This window comes from Nematostella vectensis, chromosome 11, assembly GCF_932526225.1.
Source record: "Nematostella vectensis chromosome 11, jaNemVect1.1, whole genome shotgun sequence".
NCBI classification, from domain to species: Eukaryota; Metazoa; Cnidaria; class Anthozoa; order Actiniaria; family Edwardsiidae; genus Nematostella; species Nematostella vectensis.
The window spans coordinates 12677926-12702427 of NC_064044.1; the positions used below are offsets into that span (position 1 = coordinate 12677926).

The window sequence follows — 24502 nt, forward strand, 5'->3', positions numbered from 1 at the left end:
GGCATGCCGGTAGGAGCAAGACGAGTTTTGAAAACAAGACTTTATTCGCACCTGTCGATTCTACATTCTGTTGTGCATGACTATCTGTTTATAGCACAAATCTAGTTACTTCATGCACGGGCGATAGGATAGCTTAGTTGCTAGCTGCTTCATGCATCTAGTTCCAATCGAACTACCGAAGGTAATAAGCCCAACGCAGTAAAAAAAAGAAAGAGAAAGTTTCTATAAAACATCTGGCTAAATAATATTCATATGGCTTAATCAAATTCACATATATATAATCTGTATTTGATAACAATTCTTTTTAGGAAAGGCTGTTTGAATATCACCCCAAGTCACCTCTGACACATATAACACAATCACAGTTACGCGAAATTTTACAATGCGTGACGGAATGCAATGCTTCAATTCAGGCAACCAGACACTAATATCTCCCAATCTATTGTTCTAAAAATTTTATATTTATATAAATTATATCTCTGATAGCAAAACCTTTACCTTTCAAATGAACCCCAAGTATCTTGCAGTTTATAAAAGTTTGTATTATGAATTTTCTAGGAGCATCTCGGGCAAGGCGGGAAAATTGAGCGTAATTTCGCTTAGGCTTCCCATTGCTTTTCCTAACACACCCTTCTCTCCAAGTCACTATTAATAGGGGACTTGCGCTAATAGATCACCGTACGTGACCTTTCTGACTGGCAATTCAAACCAAAACAAAAGATTGCCCGTCACAATCTTTAAATGAAACTAAACCCTTTCTGAAAAAAAAAATCTTGCTTTTTTCGTAAGCGCTGAATAAGTTGCTTTTGTAGCTGTTATTTTGCCGCTATAAGCCTGAGCGCGCGCCAGTTAGCCACCCAAACAGTCACGTGATCTCTTAGCGCAAGTCCCCTATTGGCGATCTTAGGACTTTATACAAACCCGCCATGGGCCAACAAGTTGCCAATTTGGCGGCGCGTGCGCGCTTATCTCGCGGGAGTTCGTTGTTCACTTTGATTACTAATTCGATGTACTATCCACACCATAGGGCACTTGGTGCCGATACTGCCCTCTTTGTTTTAGAAAGTTGTGATGTTCTAATTATAAACCATTTGTGGATAGGGCTTGATGTTGTAACGATTAAGCATGATCATTTCAAGTGTTCTGGAACGCATGATCGCTACTAAAAGTGCTTATTGCCGATTCCACCGTTCGCGTTCCCGTTCATCACTTTTTTCTTGGCCTCGAAGATCGTGGACTCGTCGTCGCTTTCATCGTAGCTATCACTGAGCATCAGGCTTGAGTACTTGCCTGTGAAAGAGATGGGAAAGAAAATGTAATCCAGGGATGTATGTAAGAACCCGTTAAGTTAAATTTTCCCTGCTATACGCCATTTACACAAAAACTTGTGTACCCAAAAATTTGTGATAGGTTCTCGATTTTCAAGAAATTAAAAAAAAACCTTGAAATGCTTAAACAACTTATAAATAGTTCTTTATATAAGTTAATGGTGTTCATATGCTTACTTTCTTAAAAACGTAGAAAAACCACTTTGCTGAAGCAATGACATTATTAGTACATGGGCCATACAAATTGCCTAAATTTGCACTTAACACCATTTGTAAAAAAACGTTTTAGGCAGGTTAAGAAGATGTGGGTTTTGACTTTCCGAGAGAAGGTTGGGGGATGGGAGTCTATATTTCTTTGTCCATCTCTGTTTGCTTTGCTAAAAAAACGCAAGCTCCGCTGTAATTGTGCCTTACCTTTGGGCAACATCTCCATGCTCTCCGTCCTGTCGTGTTATTGTGCCTTACCTTTGGGTAACATCTCCATGCTCTCCGTCCTGTCGTGTAATAGTGCCTTACCTTTGGATAACATCTCCATGCTCTCCGTCCTGTCGTGTTATTGTGCCTTACCTTTGGGTAACATCTCCATGCTCTCCGTCCTGTCGTGTTATTGTGCCTTACCTTTGGGTAACATCTCCATGCTCTCCTTCCTGTCGTGTTATTGTGCCTTACCTTTGGGTAACATCTCCATGCTCTCCGTCCTGTCGTGTTATTGTGCCTTACCTTTGGGTAACATCTCCATGCTCTCCTTCCTGTCGTGTTATTGTGCCTTACCTTTGGGTAACATCTCCATGCTCTCCGTCCTGTCGTGTTATTGTGCCTTACCTTTGGGTAACATCTCCATGCTCTCCGTCCTGTCGTGTTATTGTGCCTTACCTTTGGGTAACATCTCCATGCTCTCCGTCCTGTCGTGTTATTGTGCCTTACCTTTGGGTAACATCTCCATGCTCTCCGTCCTGTCGTGTTATTGTGCCTTACCTTTGGGTAACATCTCCATGCTCTCCGTCCTGTCGTGTTATTGTGCCTTACCTTTGGGTAACATCTCCATGCTCTCCGTTCTGTCGTGTTATTGTGCCTTACCTTTGGGTAACATCTCCATGCTCTCCTTCCTGTCGTGTTATTGTGCCTTACCTTTGGGTAACATCTCCATGCTCTCCGTCCTGTCGTGTTCATCCTCGTCAATGATCGCGTATCTATGCTTACGACGCGTGCGTAGACGGCGCCTGGCAAGATACGTGACTCGTTAGCACCAATCCCGTCTCATATGAGTGGGACACAATAAGACGACACAACAACTCACGAGAATCAGCAATGCGTTACACTTTAGTAACACGTGCCTGCGAGACCACCTGCTTGCGCTAAGGCGAGTGCTCCGAACAACAAATGTTGTACGATTCCAGAAAGGATTCATATACGGAGGGATTTGGTGGTGGAGGCGGTACTTTCAGTTCTCCATTCAAATATCATATTTTGGCTGTTTCCAGGTGAAAGGGAAAGGAATTTAAGGGATGGGATGGATCGTTTTTGGAATCACACATTGACGAAAGTTGAAGGTAAAAAAATAAAATGAGCGTCACGCGTCACAGCAACAACAAAGCACCAAACTACTCTTGTTTATTTGCGACGCAAAACTGCCCAAACAACGAGTATTTGATTGCTAGGCAGTCAAGTACCAAAAAAGAAAGCGTTCTTAGCGTTTCTGTGGGATTTCTGCAGAAACAGAGTGGGCGAAGAGTATTGCCGCGCCTTGCTCTCTATTACCGCCGAATCCCCGCAGAAACGCTTGCTGTACAGGTAAGGAAGCTCCTGAGAGAAAAAAATATACAGCGTGTAATTTGAAGTACATAAATGAATACAGAAATGGAACGTGCATAAAACAAAAGTTACAAAACAAACTGTAAGATAAAATAATGACATGCAACCCAACATAAGATGTGCCAAGTTAGGAGGAGAGGTTTAAGATGTGAGAATTTAGATGGAATATTATTATTGATAAAGATTAGTTGTTAGTAAAACAGAAAAAAAGAAAGGTTAGTATGTCATGGGTATGTAAAATATGGTGAAATACAAAAAAAATGCCATGCACTTAATAGCAATATTCAAGTTTACGACGATGAGACATGTTCGATTTTACCTTCAAGAAAAAAAAAACTCAGAAACTTAGCTTATTTAGGACTTCTCAAATTTGATATATTATTTTGATATTAAACGAAATATTATAATGTTATTCAGCACTTTAATTTTTTCAAACCAAATGTTAAATGATAATAAAGTAAATGAAAGCGGTTTTTACTCAAAGCCTTGTTGAAATTACAGAGGCGTACTCTGGTGGAGACTCCAGAACCCCCCTTAGCTAACACAAAAAACTAAAACCTCCAATTTTCAGTCAGTAATTACACTATATGACACAAATTCATAGTTCAAATTTTTCTTGTCCAGGATGAGCGACTTCCAATGGGTCTCAAAGAAAAAAATATTTTCGGTGTAATTCGCCAAAAACGTTGTATCATGTAAGTAAATGAACTCTGTAGTATTCGCGCAAAGAACGAATGATCGGTCCCGGAAGTCACGTGCAAAGAACGAATGATCATACCCAGGTGATTCAGAGGCGGAAGTTGACGGGATGGTCGGTGCTTCCACAGCGACAACCTTACGAGCACGAAGACGACGAGATCTAGAGTAGGTCACGTGAGAGTTGGCAAAGCAAAGAAGGTAAGGGGGAGGGGTTAGTGAGAATTGGTCACACAAAGAGCGAATGGGTTAGCGAGATTTCGGAGGGAAGTTGAGTTGACATGAGAGGAGTTGGATCGAGAGGAAAAAACGTGGAGAGGTCAAACACGATTGGCTGTAGGTAAAGCAGAGCCGTAGCAGGCCTCGAAATATTGGGGAAGGGGGGGGGAGTACGGTACAGAAACATCAAGAAAGATTGGGAGGGGGGCAAAGCCAAGCCCCTACTGGTCATTTCGTAATAAGTTAAATTAAAAAAAATTGAAATATGATATGAATATATTAATTTTTTTTTTTTTAATATATACCCCACCCCTGCTATGGTCCTAAAAAAGCATAACAACGGGATATCAAGAGATTGATAGAGTGTGGGATGACAGAGTAAAACTGTTAATCCTATTTCATTCGCTGTTAACATTCAGCAAAAATGCCACAGCTTTAAAATTTCTTCACGCCAAAATACCCGTTATATCTGATTGTTAACTGAAAGAAACGAGAGATAGGAGAAGAAACAAGGCTTTATACTCCCCTTTATGCACGTACGATGTTAACCTTTGGTTGCAGAGAGAACCAATAAGCTACAAGGAATATGCTTTATAAATAAAGACTTACACAGACGGAAGGTTAAGAGGAAAGGCAAAGATTTAACGAGGCAAACAAAAGAATACAAACCACTACAAAGAATAAGGGGTATACCTCGTCCGAGAGCTGATATTATGGAATGGTATCAATACACTATGGTCAATCCCATCAATCAAAGCGGCGGCTTTGTCCCATAATCTTAAAAGGGACTGGGTACAAGCATACGTCTTACCTCCCCATACAGAAGCAGATACCCCAGATGATGCCGCCAATCGCCATGACGATGCCAAATATGATGACCGTCACGTACAGAATGCTCCAATCTGAAAACAGAGGGAGTGACACGTGTCAGTTTACCTCTAAAGACGCTTAGGTTATCCGCCAATGAAGACAAATACATATTTTTTCAAATAGTTCAAACCCTAGCCCCTCCTCTCTTAAGGCTTCCGGTCCCGGTTCAAACCGCCCTCAGTCCCCTCTCTTCCATGAATAGCACCACAGGAAGCTACCAAAAAAATCGAAATACCCGCGGAGGAGGTTACAATCTGAGGCTCCATTGTCCTAACCATTTCCCCTCAACCTTTCTCTTACTCCCGTATTTACCTTTTAGCCGTATTTTTCTTTGCATTAGCTTCTCTTTTTTCTCTCTTTCTTTTTTTCAAGCTCACTTTCATTTCCTACCGAGCCTACCCTCTCATAGCAGTAAACCTTACCACAGTTGCTCTCTTTCATTTCCTACCGAGCCTACCCTCTCATAGCAGTAAACCTTACCACAGTTGCTCTCTTTCATTTCCTACTGATCCTACCCTCTCATAGCAGTAAACCTTACCACAGTTGCTCTCTTTTGCTCCGAAGCTCGATTTGAAGATATCCTGCATCCAAAAACTTTCGCATACACAGAGCTTGGTGGAGCGGTCACAGTAACCGTGGAATGAGCAGTTGTTACGACAAACTGAAGGTAAACAGATCATATGAGCAAATGTAGAAAAGCTGAGACTGGCAGAATCAATAAGCAATAAGTGTAAATGGAATTGCTGGCTTTTATTTAAGCAAAGTCTCTAAGCACTTCATGTAGTTTTTACCATTGAGTTCATGTGTATTCACCGTCACTGAGGATGGTATCACAGGCCAACGCCCCCAGCGGTTCTTTCACTTCCCAATATAGGTAAAAGTACGATAACAGAATGGAACTTCGGCTTAACGTCCATATTTGAGAAGACAATGACCTCACAGTTGTCATTACAGAAAGCAAGGTGTTTTCACACAGCATTTACATAGCTCGGAAACACTGAGAATATGGAACCCCTAAGAAGCAAAGCCTATGTCACTGTGCCATCATGGTTCTAAGAGCTACCACGGCAGTCATAGCTAATGTGGCACGTCCGGCTATCGAGCTCTGTAAGTAAATTGAAACTTACTGTATGGTTCAACTTTGAGCATCCTGAATTCAAAGAAGCCTTCTTCATTCTCAATCTTCTCTTTGAGCGTCTCAGCGACCGCCTGGCCATCCTTGGCTCCGCCCACAGCCTTGACGTAAAACATGACCATCATGCTGTGCCCGGTCCCAGCCTCCTTCAGGTGCTCCACCACGATCTCTTCGTCCTGCACGTCTAGGATCACCGCTAGCTTGCGAATCAACTGACCCTGAACAGGTTACAGCAGAACCCCGTTAATAAGGGCACCCTTGGGACGCACTTAACTGTGTAATTACCAAGTTAGCACAGTGAAACCCTGTTAATAAGGACACCCTTGGGACCCACAGAACTGTTTATTATAGATTCAGTACTGCAGAACCTTGCTAATAAGGACACACTTGGGACGCACAGAACTGTTTATTACTAAGTTAGCAAAGTGAAAACTAGTTTATAAGGACACCCTTGGGACGCACAGAACTGTTTATTACTAAGTTAGCACAGTGAAACCCTGTTAATAAGGACACCCTTGGGACCCACAGAACTGTTTATCATAGAGTCAGTACAGCAGAACCTCGTTAATAAGGACACCCTTGGGACCCACAGAACTGTTTATTATAGAGACAGTACAACAGAACCTCGTTAATAGGGACACCCTTGGGAACCACAGAACTGTTTATTATAGAGTCAGTAAAGCAGAACCTTGTTAATAAGGACACCCTTGGGACTCACAGAACTGTTTATTACTAAGTTAGCACAGTGAAACCCTGTTAATAAGGACACCCTTGGGAACCAAAGAACTGTTTATGATAAGAGTCAGTACAACAGAACCTTGTTAATAAGGACACCCTTGGGAACCACAGAACTGTTTATGATAAGAGTCAGTACAACAGAACCTCGTTAATAAGGACACCCTTGGGATCCAAAGAACTGTTTATTATAAAATCAAAACAATGGAACCCTGTTAATACGGACAAACCAATATCTCTTCGTCTTGTCCTGTTGTCACACGTCTGAACGTGTAACGTGTGATAAGTTTGGAAGGGGTTAAGCCTTATGACGTTCTCGAAGCATCCAGTGTCATAGCTAATTGTGTGGCGTTAGTAAAAAGCAATCACCATACCTTATTTTCCTCTGTGAATTTTGTTATGTCGACATCTAGGAAGAGCTCCACCAAATGGGCACTGTGCTCATCTGGAAGAAATCGAATATATAAGTAAATCTTCATATTACTAGTGATTATCGTCAAAAAGACGATAATTATTGCAATGACAACGAGACTGGAGAAAGACAGACAGTGTAGAGAATAAAAAAACAGGGAGAAGAGACAACATCTATATTGATTAACGTTAACAACAGCAGACGAGCAACAACTGCAAAGCAGTAACATCCAAAGGGCCATGTAGAAGCTATTGCAAGATTTCACCACATTGGATTGGTTTGGATTGATGCAACACAGAAAAAGATCGGGAATACAATAGAACAATGAGGGTAATCTAGCCAACCATGTTAGGCCTTACGAGCGGACTTCTACACTTCTCCATCCAAACAGAGCAACATCAGCTAGAGCAATGACGAATAAAACTATTCGATTTTAATCAAATATGAACAAAAAAGAATCGTTCTCATGTTCACTAAGCAACAGCCTCCTCTATCAACAATCATTCTCATTAGCTTCGCTTGCCAATCAACAACCGCCTCATTCATCAACAATCATACCCACTAACCTTCCTTGACAGTTAAAAGGGCTTCATCGCTTGACTTGAGACCCTTGGCGTCAAGGACCGTCAGCTTGAACTTGTACATTCCCTCTACAAGGTTGGACAGTCGCAGGATGGCTTGGTGATTACTGCTGTTTATCACGTCCTGGAAACAATGATGAGGGAAAGATAGTCACGTACGGTATTGGGAACCCATGTCTAGCCTAGCCAATCCAACCTCTAACGCCCTAACTTTCTAAACGATTTCTTAGAAAAGTATTTTTCACACATTTCACATTGAACGTCCCTGTACGTGGCCTCTCGCACCCACCTGTTCATCTAGCAGAATTATCTAACACAAAGCCCTAACTTTCTAAACGATTTCTTAGAAAAGTATTTTTCACACATTTCACATTGAACGTCCCTGTACGTGGCCTCTCGCACCCACCTGTCCATCTAGCAGAATTATCTGCACCATTCAGAGATTGGCTAGTCAATGTATCCTAGTAGGGTAGTGCTCCGCAAGGGACTTCGTTCCCCGTAGCACTTTCCATTTTAAGCTAACTAATTTCTCTATTTTGTTTTTATACTCTTCCGGTTTTTAAATTCCCGTATCAAGAAAAAAACACAAACTATAAATATGTACCGCCAAAATTCCGTAAGTGACCAATCAACTTACTTTCTTTGGTGACTATAAGTGGGCCCCTTTCTGTGTTTAGTAGCTACCTTACCCCCCCCTTGAATTCTTGAATTCTGAATTATACTATGGACATCCTATCAACCATCACACCCACAAACCTTCCTTAACAATTTACAACCACCTCATCTTACGAAAGAACTGACTCACCCCCGCGGCTGGGCTCTTGGCGTCTCGCGTCCATAAATACTGAGCTATACCATGGTCGTCTGATGACTTTGAGCCATCCAACTCGGCCGCACGGTTAGGAAGGTGAACCACTACGTCTGGGCCGGCGCGGGCGACAGGAGCCTGGTTAACATCTGCGCAAACAATGGAAACGATAATTACTTAGCCAACAATTGTTACCTAGCTCCAGGACACCTGCACGATCGAATAGTGATTTTAGTATAAGTTTGGAAAGCTTAAAAGTTATGTAGAATAACCAAAATAATTATCTAGGTGCATAAAAAAATATTTGATAAATAATATATACTTTTGTTTGCACAGGAAAGGCGTGCGTGACACTAAGAGCGGCTGCTAAGCAGATAAGGACAGGCTGCTAACATATCTTTTCACTTTTACCAATGTACGGTTTTTAACGGATTTCTACATAGCTTTATTGTTCTTCCCGTTATTTTATCATCATTTTATCATCATTTTATTATCATTATCTGTGAAAAATTTTCATCCATTTATCCATCTAGCTTATACTAGATGGTACCCGTGAAACATTCACGTTAAACATAAAAGTTAAGTTTTTCATCCTCTCAAACTTTTATCGCTACACTCCTTGCTTTCTTGCTTGTGCCCTCTTCTCCGACCCCCCGGACACTCCCTTAGTCCCTGTTTGAGGAATGTTGCTGTTTCCTCTATATTGTAATGTAACTGTTCTCAGGGCCCCTGTTATTACAAGTCTGCCTTTTGGGACTTGGACTCTGCTGAAAGCCCTTACCCTTCTTGACGTTGACTGCTACCGTTCCTGAGCCAGTGAGCCCCTTATCGTCAGTGACAGTCAGCTTGAACACGTAATGCCCCTCAGTCAGCTTCTTCACCTCCACAACCTGGTTATCGGCGCCTGACATCTCGGCCGAGCTCGGGCCACTGGAAGGGGAAAAAAAATCACGCTTACCAAAAAATACAAATCGTCTCGCATCGTATGCACGGCCTGATTGGTCGCATCGTTCGCACGCTCTGATTGGTCCATTCCAGCTAAAACCACGCGCGCACGGCATGTTGGTTACTGTGGTAGATTTGTCGAATAAACTATTTAAACGCGCGCGCTGCATTCTGGTAGTCGTGTTAGCAGTTCTCGGCATTTCTGAATGAAAACGGCTGCTGGAATCACCTATTAGTGTCTTCTATAACGCTATGAACGTCATGCGATGATTCAGCATAAAATCAGGTTGGGGAATCACGTTCATAGGTATTCACAGGGTTGTTGGCTGATTGCATAATCAGCCAACAACCCTGCGAATTCCTATGAACGTCTGCATTCTAACATCCAAAAATAGCATTTTTCGTCGGAGAAACTATGCTTAGAAGAAACTCTAAACTCAGTCCAAATAAAAGAACCAACGCAGAAGTAAATGTTGTTTAGAATTTAAAGCAGAAGTTTTCAATCTTTAAGCTGCATTCTGCACGCAAGCTGATTAGCATGAGCAGGCTGCGGTCTCGTGCTCAACTGATTTACTCTTGAATTCTCCAAAACAAACCATCATGAAGGCACCTAAAAGATTTATTCGTTTTATTCGTAAATAACGTAAATTCCCCATACCTGACTTGATCCCAATGGTACTTGACGATCTTTTGATCGTCGTAGCTACCCTTTGCATCCAACGTTGTCGTGTCATCAGGGTAGACCAAATCCTGGGACAAAAATCAGAAGGAATGACGCCTGTTTCATGAAGTACTCATGAGCTGACTAATATAAATTCTCTTAGAATGGTTTTGATTAATAACTTATTTAAAACTTTTTTGATGGCTTGAATACTACCCGTTGACCACGTATTTCACTTTGTTTCAAGGGTTTATGAAAAACAATCTAATTTGGAAATCATTCTTGGGTAGTTAAAATTAAATTATCTAAGAATGATTTTGATTAACACGTGTATATTATTTAGCACATTTTTTGCTGGCTTGAATACTACTCTTAGAATACTTATTGCACTTTGTTTCAATGCTTAATTTGGAGATCCTGTTTTTAACATTTCCTGGAAGAAAACATCCTGAATTTTAATTTATATTTGGCGCTCAATTTTGCGTCTCAAATAAGTGCAAAAAGAGTTGTTTACTTTTGAAGTTCTACTACACTATTTCGTGTTAATTCAAATACAATATTTAAATGTTTGCACTCTTCATACACTGAGTCGTCTTTGGTAAAAAATCTAGAGCAATCGCATTAACATGGACGCTTCTGTGCGTAGGTCAAAATTGATGACGCGCTCGGTTTGTGATCTGTTAATTAACGCACGAGCGACCTTAACAGACATGGATTGTGCATGGTTATCATTTGGGAATAGACTGCTATCCTCTGTGATGATCTGACACTCCCTGATTTTGTGTTACCACTTTGCTCTGAAGATGGCCTTGAGCAACAGAGGAAAAAAATGGCAAGCTTTCCCAAAATAAGGTCTGGTTAACTTCGGTAAGCTTGAATTTTTTGCATAGAGGTTCCTTATGTTATTTAAACCAACATATCAAAAAGTGTTTTTTTCTAATGTATTCGTTTTCGAGATATGAGGCTTGGAGTGGAATTTTGAAGTATGAATTCTCCTCGTTTTTAGGGAGAAGTCAGGATCTGATCGGAAATTAAGCCAACTTTGCCCGCTAATAAGTAAATTTCATATCTTCTTAATTTCTTTAAATTTGAAATTAAGTTTTTGGTAAGAGGAACTCCTTGTATGCAGAGTCTTGAGCTTATATATTGAGAATTGGAAAATTTCATACCATTTTTTTGCTCTGTCCCCTTGGGCAACAAGCTCACCTTGTCAGATCCTGCCTTAGCGACGGGCGGGGTATTCTTCTCCGGCTGAACCACCACAGTGACTCGGGAGGTCGCAGACTGTCCGCCAGTGTCAGTCACCTTCAGCACGAAGGTATAGTCGCCTAACACCATGTTTGACACCTTAAGCTGGGGGCTATTGGTCCCCTGCATGTCACCGACGGCGGGACTACTGGGTGTCTTGCTCCACTCATAGCTAGCAATGCCCTGAAATAGACAGATCGGTGGCATTTGAGCGTTAGATTCATATGATAGTTTACTGTTATCATTATGTCATCACTATTGTTATCTTTGTTATACTCAGCATCATGCACGCTCCCCAAACTAGGTTGTCGTGTAATAAAACCTATTCTATAGTCCCACTATATCTTTTCACCACCCTCCACCACCTACTAGTCTAACCTATCCACCTCTTCACCGTAATTACATTACTACCATCTCCACTCTGCATTGCCTTACTAGCCATCCTTCACCATCACCCTTCAACATTACCATACCATATGATCACACCCACCTCACTACCAAACCACTTTAGGCCCCTACGTCTTGGTACGAATACCCGACCCAAACCAAAAAAAAATGTTGCATAAAACAGATAATCTCATTTTTTATGCGTTTGTCCTCTAATAGATGCGCAGTAGACAACTCGACAAACGTTTAAATTAACGACAGGAAAATACAAAGAAATGTCCCGAGGGTGTCCGTTAAAATGAGTCAATTATCATGGCTATCATCTGCATTATCACCGGTAATCCTCATCATCTTTGTAATTATCATCATTACAAACCCACATGCATAACCATCATCATCACCATCATCATTACCAGCATTGACTCAAACCATACCTTGTCATCAGTGCTGCTGTTCCCATACAAGACCACATGGTTCACTGGTAATGTCAGCACCACATCATTTCCAGCTCTTGCCACTGGGGGGTAGTCTTTCTCTGATGAAAAAATACTGATTAGTGGTGCTAGTAAAAACAAATGCCCAGGTGTGTGCCGAGTGAAAGGAAATGTGCTGAGTGTGGCTCTAAGAAATGCTGAAGGACCCAAGCAATCTTTACTTGAAACATAATATTCTATATCAATTATCCTAACCGTACTGAAAACCTGGAATATGATTCTAAAAAAACGTCGAGTGGAAGTTAAGAATTTTGCTTCATTATTTTTGCCCAGACTAAGGACAACTTTACTCCAAAGTGATGTCTAATCCTTGTTAGGGCCATACAAACTACTTATTCCTACTTCAACTGGATGTATTTGCCTTGGTTTCGCTCCTCCAGCCAGCTTTGTCCCAACGTGCTTACGACCTTTCAAACGACGCACTAGTAAAATCACACCCACTTATGACCAATACTTTATCCTAGAAGACTAGCCCGGAAATCTGGTCTTACCATCATTGACAGTAACAACAGCAGTAGTGGAGTCCGTTTCGCCATCAGAATCAGAAACAGTCAGCCTGAATAATCAACGTCACATGGTCAGCTAGTGCCACACTAACCATATTTAAAATATATTTTTAGAATAGTTGATTCAAAACTGCAGGGACATGCTTAACAGGAAAATTGTTGACATTTTCAAGTTTTTAAATCAAACCAACTAGAAGAGACATGTACTTATCCAATAATTAAACCAACATACTGATCCAATACTCAACTAACATGGAGGAAATATACTGATTAAATACTGAACCAACATGGAGGAAACATACTTATTTAATACTGAACCAACATGGAGGAAACATACTGATTTAATACTGAACCAACATGGAGGAAACATACTTATTCAATACTAAACCAACATGGAGGAAACATACTGGTTCAATACTGAACCAGCATGGAGGAAACATACTTATACAATACTGAACAAACATGGAGGAAACATACTGATTCAATACTGAACCAAAATGGAGGAAACATACTGATTCTAAATACTCTACCAACATGGAGAAAACACACTGATTTAATACTGAACCAACATGGAGAAAACATACTGATTCTACATACTCTACCATAGGGGGGACACATACTGATTCTACATACTCTACCATAGGGGGGACACATACTGATTCTACATACTCTACCATAGGGGGGACACATACTGATTCTACATACTCTACCATAGGGGGGACACATACTGATTCTACATACTCTACCATAGGGGGGACAAAGCTTTAGCTTGCACTTACTTGAAGGTGTAGATGCCAGGCACAAGGGATTTGAGCTGAAGCACAGGAGAGTCAGCTCCTTGACTGATCATCTTGTTCTTATCATTCAAGGGGCCCTTCATTTCTTCCCATTTGTACTCGACGATCTTATCATCATCTGTGCTCTCTGGAAGACGAGGACAACAAGGCATTTGTCATTTATTAGAAAAGGGCCAATCAGATTACCATTTCACACTTCCACTCATTGTCGAAGTAATTCAAGCGAGTAACTGAGATACTTTCAATCAATATTGTTACTCGAGTAACTCATCTTTTAACTTACTTGATCCATCCAGCACCACTTCATTTGTAGGCAAGGTGATTGTTTGTTCTTTTGGTGAGATGTCGGCACGTGGCGGCTTGTTTACACGTGGTGCTGTAGAGACAAAGGAGTTTTCAAGCCAGCTGTGTCTTTGATAGTGACAAAAAAATGAAAATAAAAGGCAAGGAAAATGGCCCAACTTTATTCCAGTCATAGGCTGAGTTTACAATTCTATGAGTCTCATTGTGCTTTTATGTTGTTCAAATATATCAAATAAGCAATGTGCACATGTGCATACACAGTATTTGCTGAGGGGGCTCACAGTCATAAGTATTGTATCAATTGGAAAAAGGATGATATATTTGATAATCCTTCAAAAGAAATAACACTTTTGTTTCAGGGGGGCATGCTAACCCTGTGCACCCCTAGCTACATGACTGGTATAGTGTGTGTAAGCTTACCTGGTTTAACTGTAACATTTACATGTGCAACTCCAAAAGCATGGTTTGCACCAGTGACTGTCACCTTGAACTGGTATGTGCCAATGTGACTAAGCTGAAAGACAACAAAAGAGACGTGTGACCTTAACTTCACTACATTGAATAGACATCTATCACATTTCGACCCCAATTTACCTCAACCTAGTCTACCTTACATGTATTTTAACTTATTTTACTCAGCCTTGCACTACTAACCTTACCTCATCTTGCCATACCTTTCCTACAATCCCTTGCCTTATTTGCTATCCTGTTTGTCCTTGCCTCGCCTTCCACCGCCTCACCTCACTCTACCACATTCCTAACCTCACCTCACCCTGCCCGTCTTACCTCACCTCACCCTACCCAGCCCTACCTCACCTCACCTCACTTCATTTCACCTCACCTCACCCTACCTCACCTCACCTCACCCTACCTCACCTCACCTCACCTTCCCTAACCTAACCTCACCTCACCTCACCTTCCCTAACCTAACCTCACCTCACCTCACCTCACCCTACCTCACCTCACCCTACCTAACCTCACCTCACCCTACCTCACCTTACCTCACCTCGCCCTACCTCACCTCACCTCGCCTTAACCTAACCTAACCTCACCCTACCTCACCTCATCCCATCTCAGCTCACCCAACCTCAGCCCACCCTACCTCACCTCACCTTAACCTAACCTCACCCTACCTCACCTCACCCTACCTCACCTCACCTTAACCTAACCTCACCCTACCTCACCTCACCTCACCCTACCTCACCTCATCCTACCTCACCTCACCTTAACCTATCCTTACCTTACCCTACCTCACCTCACCCTACCTCACCCTACTTGACTTCTCCATATCTTTCCTTTCTTTAACTTTTCCCTAACTTACTTTTTCCTGCTTAAAATGCCTCACCTTACTTCTCTGTATTTTATCTTACCATACCATTAAGTTCCTCTTTCCTCAGTTTCACCTGATGCCATGTTTTTTTATCGTACCATAGTATAACACATGTTACATACTGTACATTACTTTACATCATCTTGCATTTTCCATAACAGCCCATTTTACATTAGCTCATTACATGCTTCATCACAACTCACCTCCTCGCCACAACTTACTTCAACTCAATCATCCCACACTTCTAATGTAATTTAATAGCACCAGGTTTTTTACCTTAGAAAGTATCACCCTCCGAGTATCCTTGCCCTCCATGTATCCATGGCTACCCTGTGGGGCTGAAATCTGCTGCCAGTGGTATGTGTAATGGTTATCTGGAAAGGATGACACATTAGTTGTTAATATTACATAAATATACAGATTAATTGTTAATTAATTTGAGAATTTTGTTCACACTACCAGTAGTTGTCCTGAAATAATTCTGATATAAAAGTCTGAAATGTTGGCTAATCTTGTCTCTGTTTTGGGTCTTACATTTATTATCTCTAACAACTTTTGGTTTTTCCCAATCACGTAAAAGCTTGTCGAAAACAATTTTAATACAATAAAACAGTGCTGCTGTCAGGCAGAGGCGATAAACATATCACTGAGCACCAGGTGTAAAAATTTTGTCATCAAATATCAACTATTCTCTCTCAGTAAATATGCATTGAAACAACTCTTTTCTTGCTCAAATCTGCACTTCAGGTCGCTAAGTAGGTGCCTTAGGTGAAAAATCATGCTCGCCTATTTTGTTTTACGGTATTTGCTGTTTATTATGTTTTTCTTTTCAGTTTGCAGGCATTTGTTTTCGAAGCTAAAAATGTCGAGCGCATGTAAATTTGCTTTCCCGCCTTCAGATTTTCCAGCCTAAAAGTGTGAAGTTCCCGTACGTGCCTAAACAACCGAATTGCCAAGTAATGAGAAATGTTCCAAACACGCTTAAGAAAGGACTTACATTAACATAACCCAAATAACAGATGTCAAAGAGGCTCCACATGAACCTGGTGTCTCAGAACAGGCCACATACCTATAGTCTCTTTAGGGAATGCACTGGCATACAGCTCAATTGAGTTCACTGGTAAGGTCAACACCTTGTTGTCCCCAGCGGACACTAGGAGTGATGGTGGAGCTGTGGAATACAAAAAAAAGGGTCAAAGGTACCTTATATACTACTGTGTTGTCTATTTCATTTTTTTCCTGTTGTACCATATATAGATTTTGAGAAAGGCAGATTCAGAGAAACGTTACATAACCACATCTTGTTTACATGTGTAGTTCAAAATTTATTCCAAGTTTTTAAACAGATTTTGAGTGTCACGGAGAAAAGGACAGAGAGTGACTAACCCTAATCCCAACCCTAAGCCTGACCCTTCAAGCAACAATTAATTTACCTGGTGTTGTACGAGTTGTTGGTCTTTCAGAGACATCTTCAAAAATGAAATGAATAATAATTCATTAATGTACATAAATGAGCCTTCTCAGATAAATTCAGTCACAGTGGTCAAAGCAATTGGGCTTATACTCAGGAGAGATCACTAAAGCTTGATAACCTGAAAATAATAAATTGCTTCTCTATACAACAATGCAGATATGTTTCCATTGAACCATTGGTAGGAGTGAATGAATGCTATTATTGTTAACCTTTTGTTACGGTTTAATGCTAAAATAAATCTACATTAACGATTTTCTCAAAATAACCATTTGATCCTTCTACCTTTACCTATATTGTCAGACTGAGATTGAAGCATTAAATTATTTCTCTACCTGTGGTAGGAGCAGCAGGTGTTGTTGCTGGAGCAGACCCATTAGCTGAGTAGTGAATGAATGCATTTAAATTAAGATACATCATGTAAACGATTTTCTTAATATAATGATTCTTCTACCTTAACCTAAATTCTCATAATGGGATTAAAGCAGATTATACTACCTGTGGTGGGAGGGGCGTGTGTTCTGGATGGAGCAGTCATATTAGCTGTAACACCTAAAGCAATTCCCAATTAGTTTCATTAGTATCAGCAATTATTAGCCCTTATCGTTTCTCATTAGCACTGCTCACTTCGGCACAATACCCGAAGCTACTGTTACAAAATCTCTTGGGCAATACATTGAATAACGGTGATCAAAATGTTTGATCACTTTAAAGTGTTCTGTGCATGGCTCAAGAAGGTAATTTCCAAAATATGATCTAATGAACAAATAAACAAGGGGCTCCATATACGTTTGGTGTCTTAGAATGTGCTGCTAATCTAATATAATAACCTTGTAGTACTATGGGCCAGAAAAGGATTACTACCAAAATATTTCTGAAAATTGATTTTGGAATTAAAAGAATTTGTACTTAGAACCATATAACAGAATCGTATAGAAATTATTCCAGAGTGACCAAAATTCATTTTGGCATACATCTATTCCAAACAATAATATTGCAGCCCTTTTTGGAATAGCAATATGTGTGGAACAGAATATCTAATTAACTTGTTCCACAAGGAACCCAACATCCTTCACAGCAAAGTTAGGCTCCATTTCCGTTGCTAAGAGAATGGATTGTGGCCTTACATAAATGAGTTGGAAATCGAGCCTATGGAATAACAACAGCAAAATGATCTACAACCCTCAACAAAAGTAAGTGGGATGCTTCCCATACGAACAACCACCAACCCTCTCCCCCCGATTAATATTGGTTAGAGGTGTTTTTTCAGCTCAAAACACAAGCAGTAGCAAGGTGATCATTTGCCCTCCAACATTGAGGAAGGGGGAGGGAAAGTGTCCATTAGTTTTGTCACAGATTGTAGGTACAGTAGAACTCACCATGGGTTACTGGAGCGGTGGTAGGTTGCTTGGTAGGCGAAGGGCTTTCAGTCTCGGCCAGGTTGGTCTCCTTTGAATCTCCAGTAATATTGACAATTGTCGGCTTGTTTATGACAGAGGCATTATTACCTATGGGTATTGTAGTTTGAACAGCTGTTGGAGGAGCTGTATGCTTAACCTAGAAAAAAGCATGACAGAAAACTTTTTTTTAATCAACTGTTCTTTAATACGCAATGCATAAACCTTCATTGATCCAGGAACTGGATCAATGGAGGGGTGTAGGAAAACGTCCAATAAGTCTAATACAGCTTGGCCATCACAGTCCAATGGTGGGTATTAGTTTGTTTCTGGATTTTTTCAGGAATATAAATATATACATTTACATAACATATGCTTTTGTGGCAAGATATTCTGACATCCAGGTACACAATTAATGTGCTGAAAATAAAAGGGATTTGCAATAGGTTTTTCAATGTGCAGTGTAATTTTGGTGGGGACTAAACCAGCATCCTATGATTTGTAAATAATTGAACTAAAACTTCCCTAAAAGACATACCCTGACAGTAGGCACAACGTCACGCACAACATCATCGTCATCATTTTTAGTATCACTTTCATCATCACTGTCATCATCATCCTTTGCCGTTATGCCAGCAGTTGCTCCTTCTGTTGGAGACACAGGATCTAGCCCATCCATGGATTTTTCTAAATCTAATCCTGCTTTTTTAGTTGCAGCTGTTGGTTGTGTGGCACCTGCCTTGAGTTCCGTAACTTGTTTACTGGGTCGTTTAGTAGGTTCTTGTACTTTGGGAGATGGCAAATTTGAGCTGACATGATGAGACACAGCACTTGGTTTAGGGATAGTAGAATCTGTATCACCATTTGATCTAGATCTAGAGCTTTCCTCATTGTTGTCATCAGTTATATCACTAACACTTTTCTCATGAGGCTCAATTTGAGCTTCAGGTTTATTTATTTGATTTTTGAAAGAACCAAGTTCTTCTTCATCATCAGAAGAAACATTTGCTTGTTCAGGATTTGGTTTGTTATTTGATGGCTTAGGGGCAATCACTGGCCGAGATTTAGCTGCCGTAGGATCTGAAATAAAAGTCGGTTAATCAAAAATTTAATACAAGTAGTAGTACAAGAGAAAGCCATAAAATAAAAAGTCATCAAAAGTGAAGAACGTCCTCACCAGAAATAACTTATTACATGAAAACATCACAATAGCCTTTGAGATCTTTCATAGGGGTATGACATTTTATGGAATCATAAAACGGAGGGTGTTCTCTTTGATGTTTTGTTTTAGGCTCGAAGGTGAGAAAAAAAGTGAAATAAAAATCTTAGTTCAAAGTCTGGCTGGCACAACCTTAATATTAACAATGCTAACAAACCCGAGTTCAACCACAGTTCAAGCAAGTTAGAATTGTTTTTCAATATTGCTATGCTACCAAATGGTTTTCAAAGTTGCCTTGGTTTACCTCAGCAGCATAAGCTGAACCTTGAATTATACCTGGTATATTAAGGCCTGTGCAATCGGCAGCCTCTGGTGATCCTTGCGGGGGTAACAATGTACAGTTGGGCAGTATTTTCACTTCCTGTGCCATTAGTCCAAGTAGCTCCGAGCTACACACTCCTTTATATAACTTCTCACAGTCCGACCGACATAACCGCGCAGGGCTTGGGTGTGAGCGGTCCGTACAGTATGGGAACGCATTGTGACATATAGCACTTAATACAGAAGCTCTACACTTTGGAGATAATTTGGTACGAAGTGATTTAAAGGGGCCTTTCAGACCCAGTTCTATTGATTTAGGAGGGTAGTGATCAAAATACAGAAGTCTTTTAGTGTCTAGGAAGCTTGTGCATTGTCGCCCATGGTAATGGTGACAAGACTCATGCCTGTGAAAATAAAATAAAAAAATAAAATTTTAAAAATGAAAATCGATTTATAGTAGTAAGATACAGGAGTGAGTAAATTTTTCCTTCTTCGCCATAACAAATCCGATTCAAAGGGTAAGGATTCTTATCACTCCTATAAGGACTGTGAGACCACACAATTGATAATCAGGATTCATATTATTCTTGGTTTAATGGTACTGTATAGTAGCTATGTAGCTACTTTATTGGAGAATTCTTTTTTAAGCATGTTATGCATGAAAAGTTAAATTTATAGGTTTATTCAATCCCATTTTAATAACTGCAAAGGTTCAAAGAACACACTTTGGTTTATGTCATGCGACAAAAACATGAGAATAAAGACAAGCATATTAGTATTGTTAGTTCTCTGTTTAACGCTTGTTTCATTCTTTTATCCTTTTTTAAAGCCACACAGTCTTATTGTGCTTATACTGTATGGTTATCGTTATGCTTAAATGTTTTCTAATATTCCATGAATGCCGAACTTTAATGTGAGATTTTCAAATTTACTCTTTTTATTGCATTTTACTGTACCTCTTTTCTCTTATAAGAGTTTTATTTGAGTCATCATTGAGACGATTAACACTGAAAACAAAACCCCACATATCATTAGTACATTATTCCTATTAAAGAGAATAATAACAGTACTTGTACATAAATTTACAAATCAAATGAAGTTTAACAGTTAGGCAAACTTTAAACATCATTTTTTTTAATTTAAGTGCTATTCCAAAAGCAAATGTAATGCAAATTTAAAAAAATGTTGATTGGTTAATTTTAATTGCAGTAGAAACAAAATATGGAAGGACCTCTCCAGGTCTAGGAAAGCTGAGAAGTATATGTATGCATATAATCAGATCAAATCTAATTACATTTAGTTTTTTTTAAGGGATATTTTTCAGTAGGTATTATTCTATTTGGCCAAAGAATTGATTATCAGGTTTTACCCCATACACTTTTCACTTTCTTAATGCTTTATATCAGTACCAGATAATTTATCTCACCTTGATTGGCTTTCATCTGCATTTTTCAAACCTGCAAAAAATAAACCCAAATGCATTATAAATAAAATAAATTAATAAAATCAAAATACATTATACTTGTACCCAAGAATAGTTTCTATAATAAAAAAAACCTCTTCATCTTTCAATCAAGTTTTAATTCTCTGGCGGAACACATTTTGCACCATCTCATTGGTCAACAAATTACAGTGAGATGGCGTAATTTGAAGCCATCAACAATTCGTGTCTTTTGCTGAATGCTCAAGATGGCCGTAGTAGGAGCACCATTGGGACCAGAAACCATTACTTATTAACACTGCTTCCCTGTCCTTTGTACCATAGTCTTTTGTATACCAGAAAACATTATAATGCCCAAAGCTTTTTAACGAATGTTTTTTCACTCTCAGTTATTTTAAATATCTCATTTGTCAATATTATAAAAATATTATAAAAAAATTGTATTGAATTGTTTTGGTTTTGGGGAAAATTGAATTCTGAGAAAAGCTGGTTGCCATAAATATTTATGTGTCACTTAATTTAATAATGATAAATCTGATCAATAAAATATGGCAGTCCAGAATACAGTATCTCAATTTTTTTTTCTTTTTTTGGTGATTTCAAAGTGATATTACATATGACATTTGCTATTTAATGACAAAAGAGACCAAGATAAACCTTACTAGAAGCATGGCAACAAAACATTACTTTGAGGAGTTTGAGCAATTGGAATATAATTTTTTTACTGGTTGAAGCAAAATCACAGATTAACTATGCATCTTGGATCCTTATCTTTATCATCAGATTACATATAGGCATAAACTATTTAGTTGTAAAACTGTAATGTCAATAAAAAGTTAATAACCTGAAAGCAGCTAATGCTTTTTTTTACTTAAACTGTTAAGAAAGTAATTGCTAAGAAAAGCCCTAGTAAGAATGCAGTTGGAGGTATCATAGTCTCTCCAGACAATTAACATTCTTATCGCTGCAGATTGTTGCCAAGGTTTCCACTAATTGAAAATATAAAACAATAGTTTTAACAACTGAAATGTGTAAAAATACTGAGCAAGGCACCTATTAATGGTCGTGATAGGCTCATTGGGCAAGACAAATAACTTGAGTTAAAAATTATTGAAAATGAAGGCTATTTTTTAGACAGACTTTTTAATAATAAATGCTGTCAAAAGTCTGAGGCCATAGATCACATCTCTTATTTACTGATTTTTAAGAATCATTTAGAATTTTAAATAATTATTGTCGATATACAATGTATTTGCTGAACGAGGAGAGAAGCATCTTTATCTTGGAATAAGGAGTGGATTTCCCTATAGAGCGGAGGGGGTTTGTCTGAGCGTTGTAGACTAATGCATTAGCTATTGTGTAGTCATTACAACCTGAGGTTACAAACTGAAGTACTGAAATATGATACGGTGCAGGTCATACTCAATGGTACCTAATGGTTTAGTTGAACTTGTCTAAGAATGATACAGCATTATCTCTAACAATTAGATTGAATAAATATGGACACTCCCAAGGAAATGAAACATTATGCAAAAAAAGAAAAAAGATTCTATAACCGCTATTTTTTTCGTCGACAGTATGAAGAGTATCAAGCAAGTTTTTTGAAAAATTCCTTGACCAAAAATCCTCAAATAATTTGACCTCCTATCAGCTCATTTTACTTCCTTGTGAGTAAAGTTGATTTGCCATGCTGAAAAGCATCCTTAAAGATAGTATCAAAACGATACCTACTTTAAGTTAGTCTTTGGAAAACCACACAATAAATACAATCAAGTAGGACATATCTGGAATATTTTTGGGTAAATATCTAACGTCTTTTTCCTCAGAATCAGCTGAATGCCACAAAAAACAGAAGTGGTTTATGTTGAAATTATGACCAATAAGTCATTTCACAGCATGGAAGTTGAAGATAATCAGCAACTTCCACAGCAATCCGCTATAATCAAATCGTGGCACATGAAAGAAATCAATTATTAATAAATATAAGTAAAATCGTAAGAATTACCGCTAGGAGAAAAAAAAAACTATTTAACTCAAAATCACAGAAATTATGTAATATTCCCCGAGGAAATAAATTGTGATGGGTTCTTTGGGAAATTGGTTCAAGGTGATTTATGAATGGCAATGGTTATCCATCGCTACGCTTACAAACTTTCAGACAAAGGATGAAAGAATAAGTGATCCGTAAATTTGTTCAGAGTCCCGTAATAAGACGCAAAGGATTGACCGACCACACAAATAATACGCTTGAAATAAAACTAATAGTACAAATTAAGTTCTATGTAAGCATTGTTACAGCTTCCAATTTCCAGCACTTTATTTTGTATCTTGTAAAAAAATCGTAAGATATTTGTTTGTGCGAGCGTGTTCGCGTGAACACACAGCTTCTTGCTTGAGCTAATTACGAGATTTAAACTTTGTAACTTGGATATTGAGGGTTCAGTATATGGTTCCAGCTAGAAAAGGAATAAAACTTACCTTTTGTACTCCTCTTGAATATACTCATATCATATTTGGAGTGTTTTTCTATCGGTTTGCAAGCTTCTTCGCTTTTGCATTCGACCTTGTAGCAAGCTTTCAGCTCTCCTACATAAAGTGCTGTTTTGCAATCGCCACTTTCTCCCAATGCACAGCATAGTTCGACACATTCCATGGGATTCCTTGAATCTCCAATTCTTTTGAATTTCCCAGCATCTTTACCCGCATTCAATGAATGTCCTTCGTAAAGTTTTCCACAGTTCTCGAGTCGAACATTCGATTTTGAACTTGAAGGTTGCCCATCTAAAACGGAAGCGAGAAACACCATAAAGATTTATTCAAAAAGCAAATACTTAAGGTATCAACTCTACTAAAATAGAATTTAAACACTACCTTGAGAAGCGGAGACAATCACAAGAACTCCAAACACAAACAAATAGAGTTCTTTCCTCCAAGAACTTTTACACAGATTCCAAAACATTACGGAAATCATCGCATACTTTTGCAGAGATTTTCTGAAAACGCCATAGAAAACTCTGGCTCATGAAGCCATAAGGCTTATCTATCCAATTCCACTGCTGATGGGGTTATAGCCTCTAAATTATCTACGGCTTGCGCCTACAACAACACCATCATGAATGAGCTATTCCGTCCGCCATTTTGTTACAGGTCTGTTATTGATTTCTCTGACGAAACCAGTCGACATACGGGACCTTTAAAGCCGGCAGAAAACTGGGCCCTACTGTAAAATTACAGCCCGGGAAAATTTTATAATCTGAAAATAAAGACAACATTTCCACCGCCGCTAATATTAGACCAAAGGGGTGACAGTATTTTCCATTAAACGATAAGTTGTTATGAAAGGAAATGGATGAGTGTAGGCTATTGATATAGAAAACATCGCAGATATTATGCAGTGCTTGTATGTTTGTTCAGCGGCTTTAGCAATCGCGGGACAATACCCATTC

At 39.3% G+C, this 24502-nt stretch overlaps 1 protein-coding gene across 6 annotated transcripts; it reads right to left on the reverse strand.

Moving 5' to 3' along the window:
• Positions 1–25: 25 nt before the first annotated feature.
• Positions 26–24226, reverse strand: LOC5514738 (dyslexia-associated protein KIAA0319-like protein). 6 transcript variants are annotated; one of them, XM_032384303.2, is made up of 29 exons: positions 23928–24225; positions 23535–23837; positions 21042–21072; positions 20572–20622; positions 19631–20019; positions 18674–19215; positions 18118–18295; positions 17237–17290; positions 17074–17118; positions 16701–16736; positions 16337–16438; positions 15544–15641; positions 14358–14451; positions 13918–14010; positions 13617–13761; positions 12823–12887; positions 12272–12372; positions 11409–11633; positions 10200–10291; positions 9378–9526; positions 8594–8745; positions 7774–7912; positions 7170–7240; positions 6053–6278; positions 5464–5586; positions 4867–4957; positions 3919–3999; positions 2457–2548; positions 26–1290 (listed from the first exon to the last, which is right to left on the reverse strand). In XM_032384303.2, exons 1-29 carry the CDS (start codon positions 24025–24027, stop codon positions 1163–1165), a joined length of 3996 nt encoding a protein of 1331 aa, XP_032240194.2. In that variant the 5' UTR covers positions 24028–24225; the 3' UTR covers positions 26–1162. The 6 variants fall into 6 exon arrangements, with proteins under 6 accessions (XP_032240194.2, XP_032240195.2, XP_032240196.2 ...); XM_032384304.2 differs by lacking the exon at positions 20572–20622; XM_032384305.2 differs by lacking the exon at positions 17237–17290.
• Between the last annotated feature and the right edge of the window lie 276 nt (positions 24227–24502).